This window comes from Trichosurus vulpecula, chromosome 2, assembly GCF_011100635.1.
Source record: "Trichosurus vulpecula isolate mTriVul1 chromosome 2, mTriVul1.pri, whole genome shotgun sequence".
Taxonomy (NCBI): domain Eukaryota; kingdom Metazoa; phylum Chordata; class Mammalia; order Diprotodontia; family Phalangeridae; genus Trichosurus; species Trichosurus vulpecula.
In genome coordinates, this window is record NC_050574.1 from 207,399,003 (window position 1) to 207,419,727 (window position 20,725).

Below are 20,725 nucleotides of genomic sequence, written 5' to 3' on the forward strand. Positions count from 1 at the left end.
ACTGGCCATTAGCTTAGTAGTATCATTTCATTATCAGAAACATAGACAACATACTTCAAATGAAGACTGATGTATCAGTTCATTGTCCTTGACTGTATCTCATTTTGTGTACTCTTCTTCTAATTATATATAGCCATGTCTTACTAACTATTGAGGAATAAGGCATTGCGCATCATAAATGTTCTAAGTACAAGTAATCAAAAATCTCAAACTTTACCAGGGGCTATTTTTGTTCTATCTTAGCATCAGGAAACTAAAGCATATGTTGGATGTTAGCCTGGGTGTACACAACGTGTCCTATTTATTCAAGGTTTCCTTTGAAGCCACAGTTTATAAGTTTGTTTCTTAGGGGTATATGTCAGACTTCATTTGGCTTGAATTGGTATCTGGATATTCTGAATAGCAAAATGGCAACGTTTTTTGGTGGGGGAGGGGGGAAAGTGTGGCTGCTATCTGAGCAGTAATATGTCACTTTTGTTTATGTTGCTCAAGGAAAATTAAAGGCACAATGGAGAGGCTCAAGTCAAAATGAGGTTCTTGGGCAACTTTTTAAAAAGCATAATTATTGTTCATCTAAATTATTTGTACAGTATTATGTGAAGAGTTAGTAAAACAAAGATAAAGGTTTTCATTTAATACTGTTTTTAGACTAATACTAAAAAAAAGCCAAGTATTTTTAGGGGGAAAATATATTTTTAATGACTCATTTTAAACCTTAGCTCACCAAATATGTGTTCTTGTCTGGGTAGAGTGGTATTTCTCTGTGTTAAATGCATTCTTTTTTGCTAAAACAATATTATTTTTTAAAAATGTCTTTGACGTTTGAATTTAAGAGTGAACATATTCATGAAATATTATGAATTATAGGAACAACAAACACCAACGTATTGTTTTTCTTTCCCTTTCTCACTATTTTTGTTGTTGTTGCTGTGTTGGAATATTAACATATTTCAGCATAATATATCCTTAAAAATCTTAGTGATTTAGAGACTCTGGATGGTGTCTTCCCATACATTGTTGTGTTCTCGAAATCAGCTCAAACAAAATGCCCAGGAACTGTTATTTTATTCACTTTTTTTTTAACAATAGAAAACTAGTAACTTGGCTGACTGTGAAACTGCTTTGTTTTCCTTCATGTTTGTATATACCTCGAAGTCCCATTTGGTCTCCACCCTGCTAAAATTAATAGAATATCACAGAATGGTTCTAAAGCTGTAGAAAATGTGCCTTCACATGGATATCCATTATGAATATATACTTTAAATTGTCAAAATTTCAACTCAAAAGGGTTTGAATTCAAGAATTGCTAAGTGCATCCCATTTCTAAATTGTGTTACAACCTTAATTCTTGTTGAAAAAAGAAAAGAAAAAAAATTGACACTTTCATTCAAAAGGATAAAATTGTACTTGTAGCCAACCACCTCATTGCTAGCATTTAACTTTAAGATGTGGAAGGCTGAGAGGAGATTCAGGGATTCTTAGCCAAGGAGGAAACAGCCAGCTTTGTTTAAAGTCATGCTTTAGTAAGATCTGTAATAGGTTACCTAACCCAAGATAGTTTACTTGGTGCATAAACAATCCTATTTATATGGTATTATCAAATGATACCAGTGAAGAAAATAAAGGGGAAAAGATACAAAAAATATTAAAAAGCAAAAACAACAACAAAAGACAAAGCTTCTTTTGGAGTCCAAGCTACAAGGAGAATTGCTGGGAGCTTGCTTTCTGGACTTATGACATAGCTATTTTGCTTGTGAACATACGTTATGATTATTTTTAGATTTTTACATTTTCATTGCTCTGAAAAAAGCCCAAGATATGTGCATGTATGTGTCATGAATAGTGTGAAGACATTTTAAATTTGACATCTTTAGGTATTCTTTGTGGAAGGGTTCGGAAAAGAGTTCAGGCCTTTTGAGTAATCAGGAAATTTAGTCATCAAATGTCTTTTGAAAAAGTAAACAATTAACATCTTAAAATGACTTGTATCCTTATTCCAGTTTTCTTCTATCAAAAGGGTACCCATAGAGAAGCAAACATAGCTACAGGAGAAATAGTTTGCTTATAACAAAAAAGAGACTGAATTCCACAGCACTCCATTTGCTGGCAGCATTGGCCCCCAAAGCGTGTGAATAAACTGCATCTCCTGCTGTACCTGTAACAATTTAATTGTATAAGTCAGCCTAGTCAAGCGTCCCCAGCTCATGACTGGGAGACATGAAATTCATCGTCATTATTGTCCCTGTCATTTTGGATCATTATATCCCGCTGCAGAATTTTCCTCACTTCAGTGCTTTTTTACCTCCAGGAACCAGGGATTATGGCTGAGGGTTGGGGTGGGGGCAATGCTGTGAACTACATTTACCTCAGGGGAGCCACAGATTAAATTGGCTTTGCTGTCTGACTTGCTGGATTCATCTATTTGTACCCCGTGAGTTTTAGGTTGAAAAGTGATGAATATTCTAGTGAATTCACAGCTTTGTTTTTCTTTTTGAAGCTAATACATAATCAACTTTTTGATTTCATCTGGAAGTCAGGTAATAATTTTTTTTCTAGAGTTCTTGTTCTTCTTTTTGCTTTTGGGTTTGTGCTTAAGGAATATTTTCCCAAAGGGCACACTTAGATGTGAAATTGCAAATGCTTCGACATCATGACTTTCAGCAAGAAACATAAGAATTGAAATTTCTGATTTCATTGTTTTTGTGGATCACTTTATGGAGACATAAAAATATGTAACTTAAGACTGTTGGGTATCTGCTTATCTGTGTTTACAGTTGTGATTCTAATCATTGGATAATCTAACCTAAATTGATATAGTGGTCCAATTTCTTGTATTAGATAAAATTGCTGTAGGAAATAGGGCTACAATCCTAGTCCATCTTTGTGGGTAGCAGTAAGTCCTGTTTTATTACTGCCCCCCTCCCCCCTCCCCAGCCCCACAGAGCATGCATGAATATTGTCTGCCTGCTTCTGATGGGAACTCTGGAGCGTTGACCTTAGGTCACGTAGAAGTCATTGCTGAGTGTCCTGGGTTTGGTTGCTAAGCCAGAACAGTTGGTAAGGCAGAGTTGTGTATTCCTGGTAGAAGAGGAGACTTGGTCAGGTGGCCCTTTTGTGTGCAGTGCTTCAAGTGACAAGATAAGATTTCAGGGAGAGGTGAAGAAGGTTGACATAATGATAGCAGGGGCTACTGCTCCCAAATGTGAATGGTGGATTCAACTTGAGTTTTTATCAGGGCCCCAGCTGCCTTTAACTGTCTTGTGTATTTATATTCTTTAGAATTGTCCTTGTAAAATAGCAAAAGTCTTGAGAGATTGTAGCCTCGCAAGCAGCACAACTGAGTCTATCCCATTACTTGGAATCTGAGATACTCAGAAGGGCACCTAAAGCAATGGCAGGAGTGGGCTGGTGTCAGGCAAAGAGCTGGCATCAGAGAGAGGCCACCAAAAACACCAAGTCTGGCTGTTTGGTGCCAACAGAAACGAACTGTAATTCACTTATCAGTCATGGAAAAATTGTCCAACAGTTCCAACAAGACTTGAATCCCAGCTGACTGTACTAGTAGTAATAAAAAAAAATACTGAATCATGTTTAAATCATTTTGTTAATGTACACTGTGATTCTTTTATGTGTAACATTGCTTTTTATGTTTGGGAATAAATGACCTGTTCTGTACCTGACTCATATTATATAGTAAGTATTGCTTTTGGGGGGAGGGGGCAAGCTAGGTAGTGCAATAGATAGAGTGACTGACAGGAATCAGGAAGACTCATCCTTTTGAGTTCAAACCTGGCCTCAGACACTTCCTAGCTGTGTGACCCTGGGCAAGGCCCTTAACCCCGTTTGCTTCAGTTTCCTTGTCTGTAAAATGTGCTGAAGAGGAAAATGACAAACCACTCCACTATTTCTGCTGAGAAGACCCCAAATGGGATCATGGAGAGTTGGACATAACTGAAATACAACTAGTTTTACTTGTCCCCTTTGGGGAAATTTTAGACTAAGGCCCAAATAAATAAATTTCCTTGGAGTAGTTGAGATCGGGGCAATGAGCTAATAAATAAATATGAGAATGGGGAGCCTGCTTCCCTAGGGCTTAGGTTTCCCCAGAGCTTAACCCGAGCAAACTATGATGGTTAGGAAAAGGACAAGGGAGTTACAGGTTGCCAGCCTATGGTGTCACCTGAGGATCACCTTTTGACAGGAGTTCTTACTTAACCTTTTTTGGATGTGTTATGGACCCCTTTAGTAGTTGGGTGAAGCCTATGGACCCCTTCTCAGAAGAATGTTTTTATGTGAAAAAAAAAATTGATTCAGCTCTAAATTTTCATTCCGTTTACTGGACACTGACATGTATTTCTGCTGAAAGCTGCCATTGTTGGTAGGGTAGAATTCACTAAGTTGACCAGTACTACTTTTTAAACAATTCTTCGTTTGTTGGGTATCTTTTGTTGTTATATTACTTCAGTTTCAAATATATTGCTCTTATTACCTTTAGCCATTGAGCCATCCCTTACAAATAAAAATTAAAAAAAGGGGAAAAGTACTTAAGAAAAATTAATCAACATGTTAACCAAGTCTAGCAAAAATGTACTTACTATTAGTTCCCTATGTTTGCAAAGAAAGGAGAGTGGTGTACTTTTCATCTCTTTTTGGGGGCTAAACATAGTCATTATAATTACCCAGCATTTAGTTCTACTTTTATTCTTTCCTCTTACATTGTCATAGTCTTTGCGTATATTGTTTTTCTGGTTCTGTTGAGTTCACTTTACATCAGTATTTATGGATTTTCTCATGCTTCTCCAAGTTCTTTGTATTTATTGTTTCTTATAGAATAGCAATAATTCATTATATTCATGTAACACTATTTTTTTTAGTCACTCCCACATCGATGGACACCTACTGTGTTTCCAGTTGTTTGTTGACACCTATCATTTCCTTCTTGCATCTCTCATTTTTGAAAAGGGTTAAGGAAGACTGAGGTTAACATATTCCATATAGAATATATCACTTGCTTTCTATCAACAATCATTTATTAAACTTCAGCTATTTGCCAGGCATTCTGCTAGACATTAGTGATGCAAAGGTAAAAATGAAACAATCTCTGTTTTCACGAAACTTACATTCTAGTAATAGTATAGGTTTGGATTTGCAAAGCAAGTAAGTATTCAGGAGGTGTTATTTCCTTCCCCCCACCAAATATCTTATTTTCACTTAGCTTACTGTCTGAGTAGAAAAGATCTAAAGAGTGTCTATGCTGTCTTTAGTAGCCATGTATTAATTTTTTTTTGCTAATAGAACAACTTGTCATTTGTGTTTTTATGAAATACAGGGCTAATTTTCAAAGACCTCCATTTAATAACTAAATACCTAGCAGTATATGTTATTTGCTATGTTTGAATGAATACAAAGTTAGACATTTGGCACCGAATTTGATTTGTTTTTTCTTGTGCTAATGAAAATGTTACCTATAAAACTTTACTGCAATTATGATAGCTGAGGAGATAGAGTTTCCCCAACTGAGTTGAATACCCTTGAATAAATGGAAAATGATGATATTGTTGATAAAGAGAAATCTGGGCTGTCTGCATGTAGTTCTAGTGAGGTTTACCTTTTAACTGATTGACTGTAGTTCTTTTTTAGAGAAATATGGATAACAGGATGTTAGGCAAGTTGGATTGATTTGATAACAAACTGATAAGATGTGAGCCTTTCTTGTGCTGGGGGAGGGGGAAAAAACCTGATAAGATACAGATCTGACTTCTCGAAAGGCAGCTTCCAGTTATAATTCCCCAGCTGACCCACAGAGAATGGTTCCTGTATTTATTATGTGGCTCACACTCAGAATCGCCCCTGGGGCAAGTTCAACCATTCCTGTGGTTTTGTAAAAAGTTGTGTGCACGTGCTCACTCACAAATGAGAGAAGGATGTTTGAAATTACGGTTCTATGAAATAGAACAGGTTTACTTACACCAGGAATTGTTGGCACATTGCTAGATTTTTCCATGGTAATAGTTAGTTTGGCATGGGGGATTCTCAGACTGCTCTTTAGAAATTATAAGACATACAGTCATAGAATGTTAGTGTAGAAACAGGTCTTAAAGATTATGTAGTGCTACTCCTGTATTTTGCAAATGGGGAAACTGAGATTCAAAAGAGTTCTCTAGCATGCTCAGGGCAGATGATGAGCTGAGTGGGGCTCAAACCCTAGTCTAATGACACCCAGTTCAATTGTCTTTCTACGTTAACTTTTCAAGTAGTTATTTACACACTCACCCAACACAAATATTACGGGGGGGGGTGGTGATTTCCTTTTAAAAATATTTTGACATTTGAATCCTAGTAAGGGAGAGGAGGGCTAGTATAAGACAAAGGCACTGTGTCTCAAGTTGATGTGGTCACTTCACTAATAGTTATCATAATAAAGCTTCAGTCCTTGTTAAGTCTATTGGTTTTCCAAGGTGCTGCTTTTCCTTTTGGATGATTATAATGGGAACATCTACCTGCTTGCCTTGTTATTTACTAGAGTTTTAATTTTAAAACCAAATTGCCCACGTGGTAATTTACAGGGGATGATCTGGGGAGAACACTTCTGAATATCATGAACAAGGCCTATAGGTATTACTTTCACAAAAGAATACATATTCAAGTATATAAAAAACCTTAGCTGCAGATTTTTTTGTTGTTTATGATTTACATTCCAAAGGTACTGTAATACTTCAGGCTGGAATTATTGTTATTTTTTTTTTTTTTGCAGGGGGGAAGGCAGGGCAATTGGGGTTAAGTAACTTGCCCAAGGTCACACAGCTAGTAAGTGTGTCAAGTGTACGAGGTCAGATTTGAGCTCAGGTCCTCCTGACTCCAGGGCAGGTGCTCTATTCACTGCACCACCTAGCTGCCCCAGAGTTATTGTTATTTCATTTTAAATGTGGGGAGGAATAGTGAAAATTTTTCAGGCTACATTGTAAACCTAACTGGGGCTGGAATATTAATGTGCTGGGGTAGTAGGGATCATTGTTTTTGGGTCTGACCTGTGGTCTTTACTTATGCTTTTCTTCCCCGTGATGTACTTGTGACACATAGTATATATCAAGACTGCAGACATCCTGGAGACTTCTTATACTGGACATTCCTTTGACTAACGTTAGGACCATTTTGGGAGACAGGGCTGTCCCCATTACAGCATTCAGTATGGATGTTCTTTACCCTCAGAGCCAGGCATTTTCAAGTAACTTATCCATCAACTCACGGAAATGTGTGAAAGAGAATACAGGACTTAGGCAGTGTATTCAACATATAACCAAGCAACCTTACACTTGGTATTCAGGCTACAATCTTGTGTGCTTAGTCAGAGGGCTTCTGTGTTATTGTCAGAGTGCTGTGTCTTGGCCCCTGACTTCTCAACCTCATTTCAATTAATTTCTTCACAGTAACCCCTTTTTTAAGTACAAAAAAGATGTCTTTGGCTTCTGCAAATGGTGTTAAAGTGAGAACTGATTGTCTTTTATCTGGGGTGGGGGTGGGGATCTTTACATTAAAGAAGTGCGTGGTAGATAGACCTTTACTTCAGAAATATTTAATGAATAAAGAATGTATTTTATGATTTGTTTAATTGCGATTTACATTTCAGTTAAGAGTATAGATGATTTTTCCTTTTAGAGACTCAAAAATAGAACAATTAGAAAAGTTTTTCATTGGTTTGGTTAAAAAGTTTTTTCAAGAAGGGAAAGCCTTGAGTGTATAGAAAAACTTATGTACCCAATTATGTCATGTTGGGGCACTTCATAATGTTTTATGTAGGGCAAAAGAGCAGAAATCCATGCTGATTGCTAATTATTCAGATTGTAAATAGCTCAATAGAGAACTTCATTTAAACAAAAGGAACATCTAAGGAACAAAAGGCCTATGGTAATGAAAGGGACTTTGTAAAGAGGGAGGCTGCATTGAATTATTGATGCAGGTCACATCTTGTGCTTGTATTTTAATTGTACCTTTGTATTTAATAATAAAAAATGATTACATGCCCCATTCTTACCGGTTCATCTTACTAAAAACCATAATATGGATATGTAAAAGGGAATTATCCCAATTCATTAGAAAATCTTGAGAAAACAGTGCTTTTTTTCTCCTGTAAAGAATAATTTGTAGTAGAAACTACTGATTTCTGCAAATGTTCATCAAATCAGAAAGATTTCCAGACCATATGAAGTTGGTTCTTGTTAAAAATTTCCATAAAATGTGGCTGAATAGTTTATATTGTTCAGCATTTAAAAATGACAGGAAACCCTCTTCTCTCCCTCCTTCTTTTTACCTTCTTTCTCCCATTCCCATTTAGGAATTGAGTTAGTGACTGTCACAATAGGTCTTTTCAGTGTTTTTTCCCTCTTTCTACAGCATTTGTTAATCTGAATCCTCTTTAGATGTAATTTTAAGAACAGCAATAGCTTCAGTACAATTACATGTGGTCCTAGATGTTCTATGTGAGTTACATATAAACCTCTTAGTATATGGTGACCTACAAGTGACTTTTAGGCATGATTCCCCCTTTCCCCTCCTCCTCTGCCCCAATCATTTCTCCTTTCTTACTCTTAACTGTCAGTGGTCAGTAGCAGGGAAGGGAGAATAGGGCCCACTTCTCTTCTGAGCACTTGCCACCATCTTGAAGGCTGCCTTTATGCTTTAGTCCCAGCTCCCATCTTCCCATTCCCAAGAGCCTTCTACTCTTTATTCTTCTGAATTTGTTACCTCCTAATGGCAGTTCAGGGCTGGGAGAAGAGTACCTATTCTCAGTAACTTGATGGGAGGCAGGGTAAGGTGGAAGAGTAAGAGCCAAAAGAGATTATTTAGTCCAAAGGTAAGGAAAATCCTTGCTTCCTTCCATTACTAGGTTAGGAAAAGATGTGACTACAGTATTCCATGTTGGAGATTTGAATATATTTTCTCATAGAAATATTGATACACATACTAGTTAGCTTCTATAGTACTCTTGAAGGAAATTCCATGCTCTGTGTTTTAGTCATACACCTGTCAGAAAGTGTTTTTTTAAGTAGTTATTCTAATCTAAGTGTATCTCTTAGAAAGAAAAATGTTGCCTATAATGTCTCTAACATAAGCCATTTTAAAGTCACAGTTTAAGATTTTTGAACAAAGAATATTTGAGTCAAGATTGAGCAGGGGTCCAGAGTCTAGGTAACATTTCAGATAAAAATTTGCTTCATTGGAAAGAATAATCACTTCAATTTTTGGCACAACCTTAGAGAATCATTTCCTAAACCTATTCAACCCCTTTACCAGTGAATTCAAGGATGCTGCTTTCTAGCTGGTCAAAGGGGAGCAGAAGAGATACCACAGGGTGTCCCTAAAGTCTGGACACAGGCAAAAATTTTCAACAACATTTTATTTATTTAATTGGAATATTAACAGACCTTAGCCCCCTTAACTTCTTTTTTGGGGGTAGGCTAAAGGAGAAGGTGTAGTCTATGAAAATCACAGGTGCAACACACTTGATTGAATGCGTAAAGAGTGAATGTGTTAAAATTGATGGCAATGTGGAATTATTGCATTGAGTTCACGTGAATCTTGCAAAGCGCATCAACCTTTGCATCACAAATGATGGAAATCATATTGAAGATGTTATTTGTTAATATGCCAGTGAAATAATATGTTGTTGAAAATTTCATTCATTTCTTGAAAATATGCATTTTTGCCTGTGGTCAGACTTTAGGAACATCCTGTAACATTTAAGTCAAGTAATCAAAGAGACCTCTTCCTACTCTTGGGTGATTCCTACTCTGATCCTTTCAGGACATGGGGAAAGAGAATACAATTCTTGGTGGATCACTCCAGGATCTCTTGCTCCGCCCCCGCCTCATTATATCAGGAGGAGTCCTAGGCTGTCCTAGGCTGATCTGGACAGTGGAAAACAGGACATTGTTTAAGAATTGGTAGTTAAGGAGAAAGTGATAAAGTTTCTCATCCAGGTTAGTCTATAAAGGCTTCAGCTTAGGATAATTTAAACATGATTTCTTAATGTACTTGTGGTACATTGAACCACATTCTCCTAACCCAAGCACCACTCACAACATCATTGTTATTGTTTTTCCACTTAAGAAAATACATTCCAACTTCCAGATGTCTAAATTACAGATGGCTTAGGTGGGACCTACCTGTATTATTCTCTTAGTGCCCAAAAGTTAACACAATTACTTTAAAAAATACTGTATTGCTAATAAGGGAATTAATAAGATATAAAAATAAAATGTGGGAGCTAAGCCTATAGCTCTCATTAAACTCATGTTAATTTCTCATGGGGGGGAAGGGATTCTTTCATGTTCATTATCTTCTTCCTCCCCTATCATTTTTGTTGTTCATTCATTCAGTTATGTCTCACTCTTCTTAGCAAAGATACTGGAGCGGTTTGCCATTTCCTTCTCCAGTCTTCATCATTTTAGACATATTCAAATTGGAAAACAAGGCAACCAGAACAAAGGGGAACACCGTGGGCCCCCCCTCCCCAGTAATAGGTTGTTAACCAGATATTAAAAAGCTAGAAACCATAGAATTTTAGAGCTAGCAGGGACCTTGCATACACACACACACACACACACCCACACACACACACCCACACCCCACACATATATTATGAGAACAGTTTGTTCTAATGGCCATGAAGGCGTCAGAAGTAGATGCCGTTGAGTGCTTAGAGCCTGGTTAGACATCAAAGATGCCAAGGTTATTCACTACATCCCAGGCCATCACTGGTCATCTTGATTTTTGTATTGCCATTGGACTTCTAATCACTCTGGAAGAGAGAGTGAGGCTGAGGATTTTGAACAACTCTTTTTCACTTAAATCCAATTTATGTGAGAGTCAAAAGACATCACTCCTACCATTTTACTATTTTTACCTACCTTAAAGTCCTGTGATGACAGGCAAGTGATGAAGGAGCAGGTGTGGATACACTGGGAGCTATAGGCACAACCCTTCACACAGGTGGCCAAGGCCAGAAGATAATCTTCTCAACTTGGCTGAAGCAGCAGTAGAATTCTGCAGCCCCTCACCCCTCACCCCTCACCCCCCACATGTTTGAGCAGCTGTTTTTTAAGGACCACACTGCTTACCCCCTGGAGTGAGGAAGGGGCTAGAAAAGGTACCCTAAAAATCATCTGCTTCACCTAACCTAGTCCTGGTCTGCTTACTGTGGAAGGTGGGGAGTCCTTGCCTGTGGTCAAAACACAAAAAAAATGTACAAAAACTTTTCCATAAGATGATTTCGCTCATCATTGGTATGTGGAATGTGCTGCACACACTTATGGACAATAAGAAATCCAGTAGACCTGAAAGATGAATGGCTGTGGTTGTGAGAGAACTCAGCAGGTATTGCATCTAAATAGCAGCCCTGAGTGAAATAAGACTGGCAAGTGAAAGCCAGTTTACTGAAGCCAAAGTTGGACACATATTTTTCTGGAGTGGCCACAGTATTGGGGAATGCCGTGAAGCTGGCATAGGTTTTGCAATCAAAACTAATCTAGTCAACAAGCTTGTATACCTCCCAAAAAGAGTGAATGTCAGACTTGTGACAATGTGATTGCCACTTGCAGGAAAGTACAATACCATCATCATTAGTGTGTATGCTCCCACCATAATGAATTCTGATGAGGTCAAAGAAAATTTTATGAAGACCTGGAGACCCTCATAATCAATGTGCTAAAAGAGGACAAGTTTGTAATTCTGGGTGACTTTTAACACCAGCGTAGGCTCAGACTATCAGACATGGGAGGGAGTCCTTGGGAAGAAGTACATCAGAAACAGCAACAGCAATGGTCACTTACTACTAAAGACTCATGCTGAAGACTCATGACCTTCTCATCACTATTTTAACCTAAATACGATAAAGCTTTGTGGATATACCCTTGGAGTGAACATGGGCACTTAATAGACTATAAAGAGACAGATGGGATGTGAGAGTGAAGAACGTGATATTTGGCTCAGTGCTGGACCTATCATAGATTTATCCTCTCCAAGCTAAAAGTTAACATTTAACAAAAGCAGTGGCTCCAAGGCAAGACAACTACCAGAAGACTAAGAGTGCTTCTCCATGAGTGAACAGTTTCTTACTGATTTGGCAGGAAAACTGAGCCAACACAAGGTTGGCAACTGTGGAACAGAAAAGGAATGGGCAGCTTTCGGAGATTTGGTATACAACACCACATTTACTCATCTTGGCCAGAATACTTGTAAATATCAGGATTGGTTTGATGAAAAATGATAGGGCAATTCAGAAGCTACAAATAAAAAAATGAGAAGTCTACAGGGTTTATCAGCAGGATAGTTCATCTGTCTATAAGAAGGCAGTGTTTAATTCCATCAAAAGTAAAGTGCGAGAGAAGCTTATGGAGAGATGCAGGATTCTTTGCTCAGTAAGAAGGCAGATAAAGTTCAGTTTTACTCTGATAGTAAATAATCCAAAGTGCTTTTATGATACCCTGAAGGTTATTTATGGACCAAAGACCTATGGTGCATTTCAACTACTCAGTGATGATGGAGCCACATTGATTAGTGATGAGGACATGATCCCGGAGAGATGGGCTGAACACTTCCATAACTTTCTTAATAGACCATCAACAGCCAATGCTGAAGCCATTGACCATATACCTCAGGTTGAAGTCAACCCCTCTCTCACTGAACTTCAACTAAAGGAGAAGTTTTGCACGCCATTGGGCTCCTTTCATCTGGCAAAGAACCTGGTCATGATTCTTTTCTAGCAGAAATTTATGAAGCAGGGGTCCACTGCTCATACAAAAGCTAACTGAAATCTTCTGTGTTATGTGGCAAGAAGAGGTTATCCTTCAAGAGTTCAAGGATGTCTCCAATGCCCATCTCTGTAATGGAAAGGGAAATAGGTTGTCTTGTGATAATCACAGAGTGGTGGTGGTGGGGTCTCTCTCTTCACCATTGCTGGCAAGATTTTTGCCAGTCCTCCTTAATAGACCGATCTTTCACCTGCCACAGAATATGAATTGATTCTCTGCTGCTTGTGCTAATTTTGGCCTGACAATTAACACCAAAAAAGCAGAGGTTTTTCACCAGCCAGCACCATACCATCCATACGTGCTTAAAGCAAATGGAGAATTTTGAATGCTGTGGGTAAGTTCCCTTAGTTTGTCAGTATACTTTCCAGGGATGTACCCACAGATGATGAGGTTGATAAACACATTGTCAGAGCTCCAAAAGAATGTGTGGGAGAGAAGAGGTCTTATGTTGCTGACCAAATTAAAGGTCTACAGAACAATTGTGCTGACCTCATTGTTGTATTCTTGTGAAGCCTGGGCAGTCTACCAGTGCCGTGCTAGAAAGTTGAATCTGAATTGTCTTAGGAAGATTCTGAAGAACACCTGGGTAAGATAAGGTACTGGACACTGAGTTCCTTTCTTAAGCTGAACTGCCAAGCATTCAAACTCTGCTGCAGAGAGTACAACTCTGATGTGCTGGCCATGTTGTTCAAATGCCAAACATATGTTTGACTAAAGACTATTACATGGAGAACTCACACAAGGCAATTGCTCACACAGACAGAAGAAGCAATATAAGGATGCTCTTAAGGTCTTTCTGAAGAACTTTGGTATCTATTGTGAGACATGGCAGACATTGGCACAGGACCAGCCAGCATGGTGTACCCTCTTCAAAGAAGTTGCTCTGTTCTGTGTGAGAAGCCAAATTTCAATAGCTCAAAAGAAATGTGAGACAGCTCTATTCCAAATGTTCATATGGACTATTTATGCTCAACTTGTAGTACCTTCTAAGCTCATATTGAGTGTAGAAGTCAGCCACAGTCAGACACACTGTATCTTGACTCTTGACTTAGTGATGTCCTCAACGACAATTTCATATCATCCTTAACTTCATTCTTAAAAAAATTAATTTTAAATGACTCAAGAAATAGCTGTTGGTTTTAATCCTCTTTTGAATCCCAAATTACTTTACCTTCTCACTCACTGAACCTCAACACTGGATTATTCTCCTATATTGTCTTACTTATATGTTGTTGAATGGAACAGGAACAGTGCTGACTGGGTTCAGTGCAAAGTGATGCTAACTAGTCTCAAATGACCCTCGGCAAAACCAGATAAGCTTACTATGTCTCCCTGGTTCATTCTACCTCTGTGTTACTGACATCATTGCCCACTCTATCTTTTTCTCTAGTTTCTGCTGTAAGATGGCCCTTCTGTTTGCTAAGGCCAAACTCTGTACGTGTATCCTTGATCTCACCCTCCACTCACCTATACCAGTAGATTATCACCACCATTATCCTCTCTCTCTCTCTTTCTGTCTCTGTCTCTCTCATCTTCAGTCTCTATTTCTTGACTCTTTCTTTGCCCAACTATAAACAGACCTAAGTCTACTCCCTTCCAAAATGAACAAAAAGTCCTCAACAAAACCTAACAATATTCTACCACATCCACCAATTGTAGCCACTGACTTCATCAGACAATGAAAATTCTAATGGTGCCAATGCTCTGTTAATTGCCACACTTAATGGCCCCTTCTTTATTCTACTATTTTTTGACCATTCTGTGACCTTTAGTACTGCTGACCACCTTCTCCTCATAGGTTACTTTTGCCTCTCTGGGTTTTTGTGTTTCTGCTCTCTCTTGGTTCTCCTCCTCCCTGTCTGGTTATTCCTGCTTTAGTCTCTAATGGTAAGTTCATCCACATCACATCCACTAGCCCCAGGTGTCCCCTACAGCTTGGTCCTGGGCCCCTCCTCTTTTCTCTCTTCTCTTTCACTTTATAATCTCATCAGTTTCAATGAGTTCAGTGATCATTTCTATGCAGGTGATTCTCAGATTTATTTATCCAGGCCAAATCTTTGTTCTAATCTCCAGTCCCATATTAACCACCTGATGGACATTTTGAACTAGATGTTCCATAGGCATATCAAACTGAAAATAATTATCTTTCCCCTAAATTCTCACCTTTAATGAACTTCTCTATTACTGTCCAGCGCACTGCCATTCCACTCGTTACTGAAGTTTGCAAACTCAGTATTATTCTCAGCTTCTCTGTTACCCCACATATCCAATCACTTGCCGTAATTTCTTTGTCTACTTCTCTCATGTATATCACTTTCTCTCCACTTACGCAGTTACCACCCTACTTCATATGTCTTGCCTAGAATATAGGAGTGGCTTTCTAACTGGTCTTACTTCCTGAAGTCTCTCTAGACTTCAGTCTATGTTATGTATAGCTGCCAAAAGCGATTTTCCTCAAGTATAGGTTAATCTAGATCATAACTCTCCTCAATAAACTCTAGTGGTTCCCTACCATGTACAGGATGAAATATAAAATTCTTTGTTTGTAATTTAGACCTCTTCATAACCTGGCCACTTCCTACCTTTCCAATCTTTTTATATTCTCCCTTCCACGCAGTCAGAAACCCATCCACACCTGCCTGTACAAAGCACTACATCTCCCATGTGTGTTCCTTTACACAGACTATTATCCCTGTTCTTGGAATGATCTCTGTCCTCACCTAACTTTTAATTCCCTGGCTTCCAAGACAACTCTGCAGGAGGCCTTTACTGTCATTCAGCAGCCCCTGTGGGGGATACTGTCCACTCTGTATTTTGTACATGCTGTCTCAATCAATAAACATTTATTAAGCACCAACTATGTGCCAGGCACTGTGCTAAAGCTCCCTAAGTAGAATATAAACTCTTTGAAGGTAAGGACTGCTTTTGCTTTTCTTTGTGCTTTTCTCTCTGTACGTTGTGGGCACTTAATAAATCCTAGCCAAACATGCATTCTCATGGTGTTTCCTATGGCAGTATCTTCTGCTGAAGAGTGGGAATAAGCATAGCTTTAAGAGACTTTTCGAAGGATGAGTATTTCTGCAGCGCCCCCTAGGTACATGATTTAGTATAGACCTGGGCACTCTACTGTAAATGGGCATTTTAAAATGGGCACTTCAAAACTGCAATTGTTGCTGAAATTTCCATGGGAAATTACAGAAAGTTCCCTCTCAATTGTATTAAGTGACTTGTGTTCTTGAGGTTACAAGTTACTTTCCCTCCTTTATTTAGAGCTCTGCACATGGAATATTCTCCCTCTTCTTACTCTTCTGTGTTTAACTCACTTGAAAGAACAGGGAAACAAGACCTTGAAGCCTTGAAATAACTTTTTACCTGAAAAAAAATTATTGTGATTTCCATTTTAATTGCTAGAAAAACCCTGAGATTTTTGTTTTTATGTTTAGAACACTTTTCTCAATGAGTAGCCTCTTCTACAAAAAACCATATCTTTCCTTTCAGTCCCACGACAGACACATATACACACACATGTGTGAGAGTGCGTGGGTATTAAAGTTTTGTTTTAAACAATGGTGAAAGATTAAACCCGTTGGAAACAATTATAGACCTTTCTAGTACAGTCTCCTCCTCCCCTGTGAATTTTAAACATGTGTGCACACATGTCAGATTGCAAGAGAAAATGACCAGCCACATAGTGGAAAAGCAGACTTACAGAGTTGTCATACTTTTTTGATGTGAATGTCAGCATGAAGCTATTTTTCATTAATGAAGTAATAATGCCACTTAGCTTTGCTTCAAGAAAACCATTATTTGAAGACCTAAATTTGATTGTGTTGTGGTAATGCCTTTTTTAAAATTAAAATTTATTTTTAATTTTTAGTTATGGTAATACCTTTACTAGCAAAATGGATGTATTCTAGTGGTCCATTTTATTTTCAGAAATTTTGTTCCAAGAGGTAGGAATAATATGGGAGACATATACGGTATGGCACTTTGTGTTACAATGTGTCATAAAAAGGGAGAGAGTTGTATAAAAATATCTCTAAATAAGAAAAACCTAATGTTAAATATGTTGGAAGCTAATAACAATAGCTAGGATTTATTTAGAACTTGAAGGTTTACAAAGCATTTTATATATGTTATCTCATTTGATCCTTACAACACCCCAGTGAGGAAGATACTATGATTATTCTCATTTTACAGATGAGAAAATGAAACTGACGAGGATTAAGTGACTTGCCCATGGTCATGCTATTAGTGTCTGAGGAAAGCTTTGATGTATTACAACCTAGTGAGAGACGTACTAGAGTTATTCCCATTTTACAGATGAGAAAATGAGGCTGAGAAGGGTTAAGTGACTTCTCCATGGTCACGCTATTAGTGTCTGAGGAAAGATTTAATGTATTTGGTATTGTTTGATGTATTTCTATATCAAACTCTGTGTATAAACATGAGATCTATCTGAAACACAGTACCCCCACCTCATCGTCTACTTTTTTAGTCTTCTCACATATCATCAATTTTTAGAAATACTATGTACTGAATCCTTCTCCCACATCATTAACATACTCCTTTTACCATCCTTTCTCTTTCCCTCCATAAAACCCTCAGATCAGAATCAATCTATTCCCAGGTCTTTTGTTTTTCTTATTTATCTCCTTCAGTCTCCTTTAAATATAGTGAGGTCCTGAAGGGACATTTGCTATTTGCTAGATTGTTAACACTATGTGATTATACAGTCCCTTCGAAATACTCAAGTAATTTACCTTTTTTAGATTTCTCTTGTCTCTTATATTTCAAAGTTTCTACTCAGCTGTGGTCTTCATAAAAAAATTTTAATCAGAGAGGCTTCAAAGTCCTCTTTTATTTTCATCCCTTTTGTTCTCTATGGGGATTATACTCACAAAATAAACTCTTCTTGGTTGTAAGACTATTTCTCTTGTCTTTTATAGCAGAAGCTGCTATAAAAGCTGCCAAGTCACATGTAATTCTTGGTACCTGAACTTCTTCCTTCTGGGCACTTGGAGTATATTTTCTTTGACATAGAAGTTCTTGAATTTGACTATGATATTCCTTGTCTATCATTTTATTGACTAGAGTACCTAGCAGCTTCACATTTTATTTTTAATTATTCTTATTTTTTTACATGCACTTTTTAATTTACATTTACTTTTAAATTTTGAGTTCCAGATTCTCTTTTTCTCTTCAGCCCCTCCCCCACCTATTGAGAAGGCAGGCAATATGATACTCAGGTGAAGTCATGCAAAAAAAATCCATATTACCCATGTTTTGTGCCCCATCCCATCCCCTGACCCTGCTAGTGAGAAAAATAAAGAAAGTGGAAAAAAAGTATGTTTCAGTTTGTACTTAGAGTCATCAGTTCTCTCTGGAGGTGCATAGTATTTTTCATCATGAGTCCTCTGGAATTGTCATGGATCATTGTACTGATCAGAGTAGCTAAGTCTTTTGTAGTTGACTATCATTGTTGGTTGTTGTTTTCATTCTTGAAGAGGACCAAAATGACATCACTATACTTGAGCCAAGATTCAGTGTGTCTGACTGTGGCTGATCAGGCCATTATGAGCTTGGAATGCTCTACCACAGGTAGGGCACAAATAGCCTGTGTTAACATTTGGGGTGGAATTATCATTATAATGTTACTGTTAGTATGCACAATGATCTCCTGGTTTTACTCTTCTTTGTATCAATTCACATGAGTCTTCTCAGGTTTTTCTGAAACCATCTCCTTCCTCATTTTATACAGCACAACAGTCATACATCATGGTCATATGCCCCAGCTTGTTCAGCCAGTTCCCAATTATTAGGCATCCCGTCTATTTCCAATTCTTTGCCACCACAAAAAGAGTTGCTATAAATATTTTTGTATATATATAGGTGGAGTCTCACATTTTAGAGAAAATTTTCTTTTTTGTACTCTTATAATTAGGGCTAGGTTTTTTTTTTTAATCTCTTCTACCCATTATCCACCCCTTTGCTGAAGTTATTTCCTGCCCCGCCTCCACCCCCCCAAAAGCCTGTCCCTTTCCTGGATGTGGTTTTAGTCCAATTCAATAATTCTTTATATTGCGTGTAGAATATTTAGAATATTTTCTGCACTTAGTATAACATTTCATTTTGGGGATGGGATGGGGTAGGAAGGGTGTTTCTAGATGATTACATCAGTTCAGTCCTGTTAGAATAAGGTATTTGTAGGGAGGGGGCAGCAGCATCCTCAGCCATTGATTCTATCTTTATAACTTTGCCCTTTTAGAGAGAACAGATTACTTGTGTGGTGGTTCTGCATTGCACAGACAGAATCACAAGGAAGAAACTTTACATAAACCATTTATACTAAATGTTTGGTATTCTGGTAACATAAATCAACAACAATATCCATTACAAATCCTTCCCTTTATCTGTATTATCTTGATAGAACTCATCCCAACATGTGGGAATTTGAACCCTGCCTCCATACATCTAGTACCAAGTAATTAATTATTCAGGGCACACCGAACCTGGCCTCTGCAATGTAGAGTAATTCTTCCTGGTCAGCGTTAACTTCAGTGGCAATAATAAATAGAAAAAGTCTCTGGTGATGTCAGTATTTTAAAGTGATTAATCATTCCCTCCCCCCTTTTCCTCCCTCCTGCACTTTAGTTTTCTTTAACTAGGATTTTTCAGCAATAAATCTTTAACAATACAGGTAAGAATTGTTCTGTAATTAAATTTTGCTCCTTTTAATGTCTTAGCTTTTATGGGAGGTTCTTCAGTTGCTACCCTTAAAAAAAAAAACAAAAAAAATCAAAACCCTGAAGTCAAAATTCAATCAAGAAAATCCATTTATGAAAAGCCTGAAATTTTAGAAAGGATTTCCCTTGGAAGGTTCAACTTTTAGCCATGACTTATTTTGTATCTCGCATAGTGCCTAGCATAGTGTCTTGCAGGTAGTCAGCATCTGGTAAATGCACATTGACTGAAAGAATTTTTGATAGAAGATAAAACGTATGTTCACAAAATTTGCTAACCCATTTTATGAAATTCTTGCATTACTTCCCTCCTGGAAGGTCAAAGGGAAGGCTTATTTGTATATTCAGTCTAAAATGTGGTGGACAATAATTACAATTTTTAAAATCTTCTTGGGTCCTGATGTCAGCTCTGCAGACCAGTGGTGAATAACATTGCATTTGCTACTGCTAAATAGCAGGGTACTGCCCTGACCTAGAATAGGCCATGTATATTTAAATAATCCCTGATAGACCTGACCAGCCATCACATATATTCCTGGTGACAGGGACAGATGTGACAGATCTGTTATGACATACTTCCATACCATAAGTCAGTGGCTCGAGGTGACTCATGTCCTTCCTTTGATTCCTTTCCCTGCTGCAGGACAACACAATGATGCAAGGATGAACCTTGCCATTGCACTCACTGCTGCCAGGTATGGGGCTGCCATAGCCAATTATGTTGAAGTGAGGAATTTGTTGAAGAAGAAGGATCCACAAACTGGGAAGCTGCGTGTAAGTGGTGCACGGTGCAGGGATGTGCTAACAGGTATGTGCATTGCCTGTCTTTGCTTCTTTATTGAATTGTTATATAGTTTTGTCCATTACCACACTCTCATTTAAGCTAGGTTTCAGAATCAGATTAATACCATTCCTTACTCTCTAAGTGTGGTTGAATAGGAAAAATTGCCTTTAATAGGTCTCACTGATCTTTTTTTTTTTTCTTAGTGGAAGGGCTTGCTATTAAAAAAAAATTCCCAGGTAAGAATGCCTCAGCTAGGAATGCTCTGAGTATTCTTCACAGAAGTATGTTATGAATAAAATGAAATAAGCAAGTTGAGTTTTTAAATATCACTTAGATAACATAGGCAGAGCATTTCCAAAGCACAGCGGTGGGTCATTAACATTGGTCAT

General features: G+C 37.9%; 1 protein-coding gene across 2 annotated transcripts in view; it reads left to right on the plus strand.

The window, feature by feature from the left end:
* The window catches only part of GPD2 (glycerol-3-phosphate dehydrogenase 2), a 137,298-nt gene that overhangs the window by 76,401 nt on the left and 40,172 nt on the right, over positions 1-20,725 (plus strand). For both annotated transcript variants that reach the window (XM_036745358.1, XM_036745357.1), the window contains exon 6: positions 20,196-20,360. In XM_036745358.1, coding sequence (XP_036601253.1) covers positions 20,196-20,360 — 165 coding nt within the window. The remainder of the gene's footprint in view (positions 1-20,195; positions 20,361-20,725) is intronic.